Source organism: Hemiscyllium ocellatum, chromosome 22 (genome assembly GCF_020745735.1).
Source record: "Hemiscyllium ocellatum isolate sHemOce1 chromosome 22, sHemOce1.pat.X.cur, whole genome shotgun sequence".
In the NCBI taxonomy this organism is placed as follows: Eukaryota; Metazoa; Chordata; class Chondrichthyes; order Orectolobiformes; family Hemiscylliidae; genus Hemiscyllium; species Hemiscyllium ocellatum.
This window is the reverse complement of record NC_083422.1, coordinates 30,619,668-30,632,387: the sequence shown is the minus strand read 5'-3', so window position 1 is coordinate 30,632,387 and position 12,720 is coordinate 30,619,668. Positions and strand designations below refer to the sequence as shown.

The following is a 12,720-nucleotide window of genomic DNA, read 5'->3' as shown; positions in this document are numbered from 1 at the left end:
TTCTCACTGCCCCGGTCCTTGCTCCCCACTGCTGAACCCCAGTTGAAAGGTGTGTGCGCTTCCTCATGTATGCACACTTTGTATATGACGTCACAAGTAAATTCTGCATGATGGTGTATTGTGTCTGGATACATGCGAATGTGCTTTTGAGGATTAGCATATGTGGGAAGTTGTCTGTCCTTTCAAGTGTCAGCAAACACTGCATTTGCTAAAACATGACTTTGGTAAACACATTCCTGATGAAGGGTTTTTGCCCGAAACGTCGGTTTCGCTGCTCCTTGGATGCTACCTGAACTGCTGTGCTGTTCCAGCACCACCAGTCCAGAATCTGGTTTCCAGTATCTGCAAGTAAAAAGTGAGGTCTGTAGATGCTGGAGATCAGAGCTGAAAATGTGTTGCTGGTTAAAGCACAGCAGGTTAGGCAGCATCCAAGCAACAACGTCGAATTTCCTGTTCCTTGGATGCTGCCTAACCTGCTGTGCTTTAACCAGCAACACATTTTCAGTTCCAGCATCTGCAGTCATTGTTTTTACCACAAAAAAAGCTTAGTTGGTCATTTCTGACTGAGAAGTTCAGAAGTCCATTAGGTGTTTCAAAAGATAGCTCATACAGCCAGTCATCTTGAGAAAATCAAGAACTTTTGTTCAATCATTTAATTTCTGCTCATTTTCCTGCTTTTATGCATTGTAAAGCTTGATTTTTGATAAGGTAGGAAACAATCTGTTTACACTTTTCCAAGAGTTTATTGTCTCTGATAAAGCTTTTGATATTTTTTCATTTTTATCCCTATGGTGCGGAATGTGAACTACATTGTAAATTGGCAGCCACTAATTTTAGTTTCAGTAGGAGTCTTTGTTTTGGTCAAAAACTGTCTTATTAAAAATCCAATTGTCTCCAGACAATGAATTAAAAAGTAGCATTTAACAGGAACATGTACTGAGAGCAAAGGGTTTGAGTTATAAGGAGAGGCTGAATAAGCTGCGGCTTACTTCCCTGGAGTGTCGGAGGATGAGGGGTGACCTTATAGAAGTTTATAAAATCCTGACGGGCATGGCTAGGGTGAATAGCCAAGGTCTTTTTCCTAGGGTGGGGGAATCCAAAGCTAGAGGGCATAGATTTAATATGAGAAGTATACAATTTAAAAGGTATCTGAGGAGTCATTTTTTCATGCAGAGGGGAGTGCATGTACATAACAAGTTGCCAGAGGAAGTAGTGGATGCTGGTACAGCTACATCATTTAAAAGGCATTTTCATGTGTATATATAGGAAGGGTTAAGATGGATATGGACCAATTACTGGCAAATGGGATTAGGTCAGATTGGGATGTCTAGTCAGTGCAGACGAGTTGGACCGAAGAGTCTGTTTCCGTGCTGTATGACTCAATGTAGTCATGACAGTATAATCCAGCTTGACCCTTTTGCTGGACTGAGAGCATGCTACATCATTAGAAATGTTGCATTTTTTAATGAGTCATTAAACTAAAATCTTGTCTGCTCTTTCAAAGGGATATAAACAATTTATTTTTTAAAGAAAGCTGTTCTCTGAATATCCTTACTAATTTTATCCCAACCAAACCCAGCAGAATAGGTTAACCAAAAAAATCAGATCTTTGATGTTTATGCAATTTTACCATTAGCAAATTGACTGCCAGAGGGGAAACAGATTTGTTCAGCTGCATGGCCTGTTCTGTGTATAATGTCTGTAAGACTACTTGTGTCTTTGAAAGAAATAATTACATGTATTTGCAGGTATTACACCGTATAATAACTGCCACTCACTCAGGACTATAATTATAAATGCTTTTCAAAGATTATGGTAGTAGATTTTAGATCAATTTTAGGGGGTGAAATCTACTGATTGTGGTTCTGTATTTTAGCTTTAGGTCAGATTCAGCACGGCCAGAAGAAACAAGTGTTCACATAAATGAATGTCAAAATTGGAAATTATATCTCCTTATGATATGTTAACATTGCTAAGTGGGCCACAACATTTCACTTTTGTTGCCTGAATCCTATTTTAAACGTATTCCATCCAGGACAGTAAAAAATATGCGAGTAACTGACACAGTGCTCATTTATAAAATGTTGATTAATTTAAGGAAAGCCCACATTGATTTATTTAGGGCAAATCATGTTCACTTAGCTTTATTGAATTTTTTAAACATGTTATGATCACTTAGAGATCAATAACTTTTTAGTGACTGGCTGAAAGGATCAATCAACAAGATTTAAAATTTTAGGATTTTTAATATTATAAACACAGCATTGATTAACCACTATTTGCAGGCAACTTACACATCAAATTACAGATTATATTGCCATGTGACTGTTAAGACAACCAACAATCCTTGTCATATTTCTACTTTATACTGTTCCTTAAGTGGACACTTTGTTCCTCCTAGTGACATGTTTCCTTTTCCCTTGCTTAGCCAGATAATTTCTAACTCCAGAACAGATTTTCATTTATATCATTGTTGGTGTGACATAGTTATTATTATTGTTATGACTATTGCTTTTGTAAATGTCTTTGGAATTTTCTGCCCCAACAATTCTAGGCGTTCTATTATTGAGCAGTTTTAACATTGAGATAGATACAATTTTGGTCTGTCAGGAAATCAGGGATTGGGGATTGGGTGAGAACATAAAGTTCTTGTAGAAGGTTAGCCAAGATCATATTGAACGACAGAGCAGGCTTGAGGGACAGAATAGTCTAATCAGGTTCAATATTTCCTCTAAGTGCCGTCCATTGTGCATGGCCTATTTGTTGCACTGTACCATCCCTTCTCATGTGGTTGCACATGCACACAGCCTAAATGGACTGCTCCTTGTGCAACCCCTGTGTAATACATTTGTATTACTGTGTGAGCATGCACCCACATGTAAGCATTACTTGGCCACTATTTCTTGTGTTCTCATGTTTGGATTCTGAATCATTTAAGACCATGAAAATAACTAAGTTCCATTTCATTTATGTTTTACTTGCTTTCAATGAGAATTTGACTCTTGGATTCCCATTGGACTTTAATCTCTCAAACAATTAAATTTGTACCTTTCAAGAAGCAAAACTTCAAGAATCATTGAGAATTTTGTTAAGTACTATACTGGCTGTAGTTTTGCATGGACACATGCTGCTTCTCTGGATAACTTGGTTGGCTAGATGATTGGTGTTGATCGCATTGGTTTCAATGGCAAGTGGGTTGATTTCCCCCATTCCAAATGTGTCGGATTTGTGACTTGCCTCCTTGCTGTTCTTATAGTGGAGGTTGTGCTGTTGTGGGTTGCACCTGTCTTGGAACAGAGATCTGAAGAAGATTTGGTTTGTATGATGTTGAGGTACATGGTTAAGAAACCTAAACCATGACTCTAGGAATAGAAGAAACTGTTTCAGATTGATGTCAAGCAAACTTAGGAATACGTTAAGAATTACTTCTCGACAACAAAGATGTTAAAGTCATAGCTAAACAATTTTAATTAACCTGTACTAATGTTTACTACTTTTTCCATTGAATTTACTCTTCCTTTTTTACATTTCTTTTTTTAAATGATTTGTTTTTCACTTTCAGTAGCTTAGAAACCATTCTCTCTCCCAATATCTTCCAAGGCCCTGAAGGATCTGGGCTGTGAAGAGACTTGTTGGAACCAACTGCCCGAGGAAGTGGTGGAAGCCGATACAATTACAACATTTAAAAAACATTTGGATGGTATATGAATAGGAAGGGTTCAGAGGGATACGGGCTAAATACTGGCAATTGGGACTTGGTCAGATTGTGATGTCTGGTCAATGTGGATGAGTTGGACCGAAGGGTCTGTTTCCATGATATGTGACTCCAAGCCGCTATGATGCTCATTCATTGGTGCAAACATGGAGACTCACAGCATCCTTGCCTTGTGTTGCCATGCCTTTTAACACTTTGCCCCCTCAGCCAGAACTAACAGACGGACAGTACTGCTCTCTTTACTTGCCTTTTAGCACAGTCACAAGGCTGGAAAGCTTGGCATGGTTATTAGCAACCATCGATCAAGCCATTGTTGTCACATTTGTGCCATGTGCCAACAGTGTATGCACCAAATATACTGCAGATTCTTCAAGCAAATGGCCATGTCTCAATTCCTTAGTGGAGTAAACCCGAAGGGAGACATTTTTCAGTTGGGGATCATGTTCAGTAAATCCAGGGCAGCCCCCAGTATTGCTCCAGAAGTCATTCAGTCACTCTGGGCAGTCAAAGTCAGGACCTACTTTTCTTAGGGTGTGAGGTCTACATTATATACTGTTTTCTCCTTGAATGAGGGAAAATGAGAAGTGACTGAGTGAGATTAAAGTAGATGGCACAGCTGTTGGTACTGGTGCAGGTGGAGGAAAGGTGGTGAGGTGCTTTGAGTGAGTGAGTGAGTGAGTCAGAGGCACAGAGACCATGTAGAGTTATAGTGTGAAGGAATTAGGTGGGTAGGGGAAAGTGAGGGATGGGTGATGCAATGACGTAGTGGTAGAGCATGAGACTTGGTGAGAGGTAGGTGCAGTAGCACAAATATAATGAGTGTGAGAAAGCAGAGAGAAGAGGGTGGCATTTAACTTGGCAGAGCAGAGAAGGTCACTGACCATCTTCCTACTCTGCTGAACATTACTTCAGATAGAATGAGAATGCAATGACCTGGGTTTCAACGTCGGACCAGGCTGGCAGTGTCTGGTGTTATGGCCTCCTCTGCCAGCCCTGTGGGAAGAGCACATCCTTCTTCTGTACCACTCTGGACTTCCCTGGCTCCTGTCCGCAAAGTAAGGCACCAATTTCCTGTTATTTGCCATACCTGAGGGAAGTGTGATGAACAGGACTATGGACTGCCAGCGCTTGACCAAGTGCACGACCGCCTTTTAAATATTGTGTTGGTGTCAGTGATGTGAGTGTATCCATCGACATGAGTGGGAGGATTGAGTTAGCATTGGATGAGTGGGGCACCATAGAGCCATGGTAGGTACTTGATGAGACAGGTTTGGAATGATAGTGCAAGAAAACTTGTTAGGCCTCTCGGAAGAGATACCAGGAAACTTGCTGAAAAATGATCGCTTGTGAAAATATATGGTAGGATCCAGCCCTATATTTGTCTATCTTTTCCTCCTTGAATGTAGATGTATGGAGCATTTGTGAAGTCATAGCCAATTTTCTCTTTTTAGCCAAAGGTTTTAACAGGCATCAGGAAACAAAAAGTGGAATTACAATCCTCTCCTCTGCAGGAAAATCTCATTGTATTACCATGTAATTTTGCGTTTTTGAAAAGGTGCTTTCATTTAACCAAGTCTATATTGTTCTATCTGTTTTACATTCCAGTAACCTTTGACTTTTCCACCAGTTTAACAAAATAGTTTTACTGCCCTAAAATAGAAAACGTTTTTCAAGCTTTGGCTCATTTCATTCGTTCATGGAGGTAACTGGCTGGGCCAGCACAAACAATAAGACCCCAGATGTTCCACATCAGGTAATGAAAAGAGGTGGAATGTGAAATATTGATTCATCATCTCCCAGACATGCAGCCAGCTGAAGCCCATCAAACCTGACTATAAAAATTTTAAAGTTATTGACAAAGTAAAAAAAAATGGTTTCCTGTCAAAGTATAAGCATGCATAAAGATCAAGCGTATTACTAGGTTGGCAAAGGAAGGAGTCCTCGACAGTATCGTAGATAATGTTCCCTGCTTAACAACCTGGAAGTCTCAGCACATTCATAAGCCAGATCCTTTAAACTACCCTACATGCCCTACCATACAAAACAGTTTAACGTATCTGTGCTCTTAGAGAAATCACTTTTAATTGATTTAAAGAAAGTGCATTTGGAAAAAAAAATAGAAAACATTTAATATTGGATAATTTTTATTAAGAAACTTGTTTTGCTCATTGAGCTTTTTAATTCTTCCTCTTCCTTTGTTTTTCCCAACTTTCACATGGTCACCACAATACCAGATGATCAACTTAATGCCAACCTTATTTTTTGGACTTTAGTGGGTGATTTTACAGTTAATTGTCTTCCTATCACTAAATTTCCCCATTCTCATTTATCCATTTAATTAAAAATTCTAAACAAGCCTTCTGTAAAAAAAAATCATTAAAATGTAACCACTAATTGTGCAACTATTGTAGCTTTTGCTTTGTATTCTATACATGTCAGACATACGTTATTTAACTCAGATATCATGGCAATGGAAACTGATATTGTTGTGCCTGTCCTTTGACTGAAAAATAAGGATGCAGGAGTACAGTTTAGAATGCAGCTTTTATACTCAAACAGTATTCAAACTGCATCCAGTATCATATTAATTTACACAGCCATTCATAGCAGTTGCATGAAACATGCCTTCAGATTTGGCAGAGATACCTTCCCTGTTTTGGCAAATGTATTACTTTCTGTCTTCCAAGGTAAGATGTTTGGAATGTTTAAACAATTAAGTAATGTGAATCTATATATTACAAAAGAAAATATGAAATAAGAGCACAAGTTAACCATTTGCCAAACTCCCTCCTATTCCCTGAGAATGCTCTGATCTGTATTTAAATTCACATGCCCATCTACCCTATAAAACCTTTCATTCTGTTTTCTAAAAAGGATCTACAAGCTACACCTTAGAGATATAAAAACCTGCTTTCTGAGGCAGAGAGACGAAGTTCATACAAGTTCCTGAGAGATAAAAAATATCTTCTCATCGTTGTCCTAAAAAGGTAACACCTGATTTTAAAAGAGTGACCCTAAGTTCTGGACTCACCCAGAGGATGAACTATCCTTTCTATATTAATTTATCAAAGCCATTCAAAATCTTACCTACTTTGATCCAGTTATCTCTTACTCTTCTAAACTCTGGTAGAAACAAGCCTGGCCTACCAATCTCTCCTCATTAAAACACACACATCCCAGGTATCAGTTCAGTAAACTTCCATGGACTGCTTCCAGCACATTTATATCCATCCTTAAATAGGAATGGTGGAACAGGCTCGAGGGGCTGAATGGCCTATGTTCATATAACAAGAAGACCAACATTGCAGACAATATTTGAGGTGTGGTGTCATTGTTTTATTTCATTTATTGATTTACATGTTAAAAATCCAGCTAGTTGTTTATAACCTAAGTCATAATCTAGAAGGTATTCTCCAGCATTTTAAATTAGCAAAGATCATCTGGGAATGTGCAATGTAACCAGTAAGGTAAAATGCAGTAAGTAGGTTTGAACCTTGAGTTTGGGAAAATTACTCAGATATTAGTCAAGTAAGGACCTATTCTGGCCTTCGGGAAACCAGCAAAAATATTAAAAACAATTCAGAAATATAACACATGCCTGTTCCATGACTGTTTCATTGAATTTAAGCAGTAGAGGCTCTTTTTTTTAGTCATTAGATTACAGATCTAGTAGGAATATCATCTCAGCCATTATCTTAGTTACTAAAACAGAATTCCCTGATCAGGACTTTGAAAATTTTCAACCAAAGCTCCTAACACATTAATCAGCATCTATAGGAGAGCTAAGCGTTATAATACTGCAATTATGAATCAAAAACTGAGAATGCAAGGAATATTGAGCAGCTCTGCAAATAACTGTGGAGAGAAAAGCAGAGCCTTTATCAGGGCAGTTTGACTTACAAAGTTAACTCTGTTTCTCTCTCAATAGATACCCCAGACCCGTTCAGCATTTCCAACATTGTTTGTTTTGTATTACATGAGCAATTCCCATCTCAATTTATGGCAACTTTAAATCGAATAGCAGGAACTCCTGTCTCATTTTGTAGTATGGTTCTTGAATTGAACGAGCTCCTAACCCAGCTAATGACATTTTCTAGTATATGTCTTTGCTAGTTTGTCCACTAGAGAGCTAGGTTTCCTGTTCCCAACACCCATGTGTACCATATTCCTGGCTGTTAGGGAAAGAAAAATGAGGGAATACCTTTTCTGTTTGACCTCTGCCCAAATGCACTTTAGTGCAATTCTATTGACGCTACGTAAGAAATATTGTGGGGGGGGAGGAGGGGGCTGCGGTGCGTGTTAACTCTGCTCACCCAGTGGTAATAGACAGATTAAAAGTTAATATGCAGTGGGACAGTTTCCTGCTCCAAGATGGTCGGAGTGCTGCTGATTTTGGAACATTTAAGGCACTCAAAGAAATAGCGAGGCAGTATCGTTCCTACAAAAATGGTCTCATACTTATAAGCAGATTAAATTCAAAGGCCTATTTTCGGACCCCAATAGCATTTTGTACATCATCTCAGTGCAATGCACTGTATGTCTGATCTGTTCAGTAATGTCTAATGTGCTAGATGAGGCCTTGTAAGTTGTGTTAAACTTGCCCCCTTGGGACAAGAAGAGTAAGATTGCTTCTCTGAACTCCACAAAAATGTTCTTGCTCATTTAAAGGTTTATTGCCCTTATCCCATATAAATACAAGTTGACATAAATTTCTTCTCTTGTCAAAGATAACCAGCCACGGTTAAATGATGAAAATTAGCTGAATATTCTGGAGTTCCACATGCATGATTTTGCAGAATCAGGAAGGTAATTGCAGAATTTTCACTCTGGAAATTATCGGAAGTTTGGATTGCACATAACTCTATATAAGGGAGCATATTGATGACCGAAGTTGTGTTGTTTGCCCTCTTGTGTTTACATGACATTCGGGCATTAATTGTTTGAATTTGTTTCGGACAAAACACTGCATATGTGTTTTCTAATTGTCATGCTTCTATTCTTCCCGAAACATAAATAGTTTATACATATTAGTATGTTTGTAGAAATAATGTTGTGAAGGGAAACTGTAGGTAATTTTTAAGTACTGTTAAACTTCAATTAGGAAATGGCAAGCTTGTTTAGTAAAACTCATTCAACATTTTCCTTGTGTCTTTTTCATTTGATATTCTGTTGAGGAACCATTAACATTTGAGGATCTGTGATGCTAACAAAAAGGAAACCAAATATTTTAGATACTTAATTAATGCCTGTTCCATTTTGCTAAATTAACTAACTGTGGAGCTTAACAGTTATGGGCTTGCTACTAAATTAAGCAAAACAATAAAGCAATTGATCATTTCTGTTGCAACAACACCATTGTGCTTGTTACCACTGCTGGTATACTGACAGCTTTTTGCTGATCAATTCACAGCTTCAGTCAGGAAAGACATTTCTGTGCATGGGCTCTGTTAAAACTGCACCTAGCTTCTCTAAGAATAATCTAGAATGTTTTACCATTATGTAGTCTCAAACACTCAAACTATTATAAACACCGGCAATTGCTAAGAATTATATAGAACAATGAATAATTTTTTTTTGTTTTAGATCATTGTTCTTTAACCTCTTTGATGTCTTTCTAAAATAGTAAGACTGCTGCAGTAGGCTGGGAATATCTTTGTCGACAATTTTCACTGTTGTTTTTACAAATTTAATTTCCTTGCTATTAGATATTCACCACTAGATGGCAGAAGTACATTGATTTCAAATTGGTAGGCAACAAGACAACATTAATTTAGCCCAGCAATATAACATTCTTTCATTCTGTATGAAATTAAATCCTATCAGAGTAAAAAGAAACAATTTTTCTCTCTGATGAACTTGATAATTTGTTTCTTTTTCACAATAACCTGCTCTTTTCTGACCTATTAACTATAGGAGAATATGTGCTGTCATCTCTAAATTTATGAAATTGAATACACTGTACACAGTATTCATCACTAGACTTATTTATGAGTCGGTGACACCATGACTCTTCATGCTGAAACACTTAATATTAAACATTATGTCTTCGCATTAGTACCTTTGCTACAGGATTTCCTGTCCTTGGGGAGAACAACTGACTGGAGATTTTTTAAATTAACACAGTTGGAGTGTCCCAGATTAAAGAATCTAGATGCTGATGCTAATTTGCCGATGTGGTTCTCTGACACTGATAAGTCTCAGTAACTTAGTCAGACTGTTCTCAAATAACATGATCAGAAAATATCTCATGCTCAAACCTCAGTAGAAAACATATTAAAATTGATTACATTTTTCTAATCTTTTGTGACCTTTTGTAGTAGTGATGCTTACTCTTTTAATAATGTTGCTACTTAACTACTTTGTAAGTATGTATTAAAAATACTTCTTACATTTAAGTTCTTGAATGTTGGAGCTATTTGTTCAATTGACCCAAAATTCTATATGTCTTTACTTTTCCAGAGGATATGCAAAACACCATGTTGTGACAGGCCTTGAGGCTTCCACCCCATATAGATTTCGACTAAAAGTCATTAGTTCTACAGGAAATTGTGCCTACAGCCCAATTGTGACAGTTTCTACAACACGTGAGTCTCACTTATTTCCTTTATTGCTTATGGCACAATTTCTACAACCTTGCAGTATCTATTAGCTTGTTTAGTTTAGTGGTTGATGTACAGGTAAGAATGCTCCAGGATTTACAACTTTAAATTTATTACTCACAGTTTCTTGTATTGCTAGCATGATGACACTCAATTATTTGTATATGCAGTTCAGTTTAGGAGCTGAATGAATATTGATTGAGTAGTCAACTTGATCTCAGACTTCAGATGCAAGAGAAAGCAGAGAGCAGTCTGTTACCAAGCGGCTGAAAGAACTGTACTCTTGATGCTCTGAATTAGTAGCACCACATTACTATCATGTTCAATTAGTTGTTTGAAGTGATGTCTTAGTTGTCTGGAACAGGTTGATGCTGACTAGTTCTAGCTGCAATTTGGCTTTTAAAAAGATTTTATGTAAAGATCAGATTTCCTTTTCTGTTCTAACAGCGAACTCTTATTTCTGCAAGCATGTTAAAAATTCTCTGTTGTTTTGCACAGTACACGAGCTCAATAGAAACTGATTTGAGACTGCTCAAACTAGTCTCATATACAGTTATAAATATGTAATTTCATGAATCATACATTCCAGAAATATAACATTTAGTTTGGGAATTGGAATTTTTAAGGTAAGATGAATGAAAACACCTGACTTAAGTAGCTAGTAAATGAAGCTGGAGATCAGAGTTGGGAGTGTGGTGCTGGAACAGCACAACAGATCAGGCAGCATCAGTAGTGCTATGTAATTGCATAGAGGCATAAACAAATATATCTCAGCAATGTTTTGTAGCAAAACTAAAATACAAATGTTTTTCTTTCAGTTATAGTAATGAGCACACACTGATGAGAATATGAAAGATCAAAGAGGTGAAGCAGGGAGCCAGGAACACTGGCGTTATTGCCAATAAACAAAGAGAGAAAAAGTAAAAGTTGGCACGGAGCTGAAAACAGAAATATTTCAATTATGTCTCCAACATTCTTGTCTCGCCATGTGTATTCAGAGATTGTAATCACATTATGTATCTAAGACGGGCATCCTGGTTAGTTTGATGATGAACAACCGTTTAATTTTTCATCGTCTCTTTGGTCTTGGATACCCTCAACAACAAATGTTCACCGCTAAGACTGAAAGCAAAATATTTGCACAATCTTATCTTTGTTATAAGACTTCTGTGAGACATATTTGTTTATGAGTCCACGAGACTATGTGGCACTGATGATTACCAAACTATCTTTATACTACTGGCGGCTGTTTTGGATTTGTCTTTGATGTTATCTCAGACTGATGAGAGAAATTAACCTCTTTTTAATGTCTACTAGGGCGTTATTTGTTAAAATCTCAGTAGAGGCAAGTGTTGTGTTATGCATCCTTTGCCTGAAGGCAGGTCCTTGGCTCATTATCTGCTGATGCTTCATGTTGTGTTCTTGGCAGTTTCTGTCAGTGGGTGGTTTGCCAGTACCTTCCACTCTCAGGCTAGGTCAAGGAGGCAGAACCCAAGTGTATTACAGCTGGAACAGAAATTGGACTCTTACTGTTGATTTTATTCAGTAACACATGCAGGCCATTTAGCCAACTGAGCTAACATGGCACCTAGAGACTACAACTTTTTTTAGAAGTAATTTAAATTCACAACTACAGATTAGAGAAATTGTGCCAAAACATTTCACATTTTAACCAAAAATCTTTATAGGACAAGAGTTAAACAAAGAAAGTATTACTAACACAATATTTTATAAACACAGAAATGGACTCATAAACAAATATGTCTCACAGAAGTCTTATAACAAAGATAAGATTGTACAAATATTTTGCTTTCAGTCTTAGCGGTGAACATTTGTTGTTGAGGGTATCCAAGACCAAAGAGACGATGAAAAATTAAACTGTTGTTCATCATCAAACTAATCAGGATGCCCATCTTAGATACACAATGTGATTACAGTCTCTGAATACACATGGCGAGACAAGAATGTTGGAGACATAATTGAAATATTTCTGTTTTCAGCTCCGTGCCAGCTTTTACTTTTTCTTTCTTTGTTTATTGGCAATAACGCCAGTGTTCCTGGCTCCCTGTTTCACCTCTTTGATCTTTCATATTCTCATCAGTGTGTGCTCATTACTATAACTGAAGGAAAAAACATTTGTATTTTAGTTTTGCTACAAGACACAAGACATTGTTAAGATATATTTGTATATGACTCTGTGATTACATAGCAGTATTGATTATCATACAACATTTACACTTCTGTCTGTTGTTTTGAATCTGTTTCAAGTTCGTGAGAGGATTTACACTCTTTAATGTTCCCAAAACAAGTTTGGGCAATCTCAAGTAAATTTGTATGAAGATTGGGTGGACTGTACAAAGCTGCAAAACATTTCTCATCAGTTTGCTATCTCTCAACTGAGATTGG

General features: G+C 37.4%; 2 protein-coding genes across 12 annotated transcripts in view; one reads left to right on the top strand and one right to left on the bottom strand.

Moving 5' to 3' along the window:
* The window catches only part of fank1 (fibronectin type III and ankyrin repeat domains 1), a 68,602-nt gene that overhangs the window by 18,847 nt on the left and 37,035 nt on the right, over window positions 1-12,720 (top strand). For 6 of the 8 annotated variants that reach the window (XM_060841991.1, XM_060841996.1, XM_060841990.1 and 3 more), the window contains exon 4: window positions 10,175-10,299. In XM_060841991.1, the coding sequence (XP_060697974.1) occupies window positions 10,175-10,299 (125 nt within the window). Of the gene's footprint in view, window positions 1-8,442; window positions 8,522-10,174; window positions 10,300-12,720 lie in introns of all 8 variants that reach the window. The other 2 variants (XM_060841997.1, XM_060841998.1) reach the window with 1 other exon arrangement.
* The window catches only part of LOC132826255 (putative pre-mRNA-splicing factor ATP-dependent RNA helicase DHX32), a 76,821-nt gene that overhangs the window by 62,468 nt on the left and 1,633 nt on the right, over window positions 1-12,720 (bottom strand). The window lies entirely within an intron of this gene.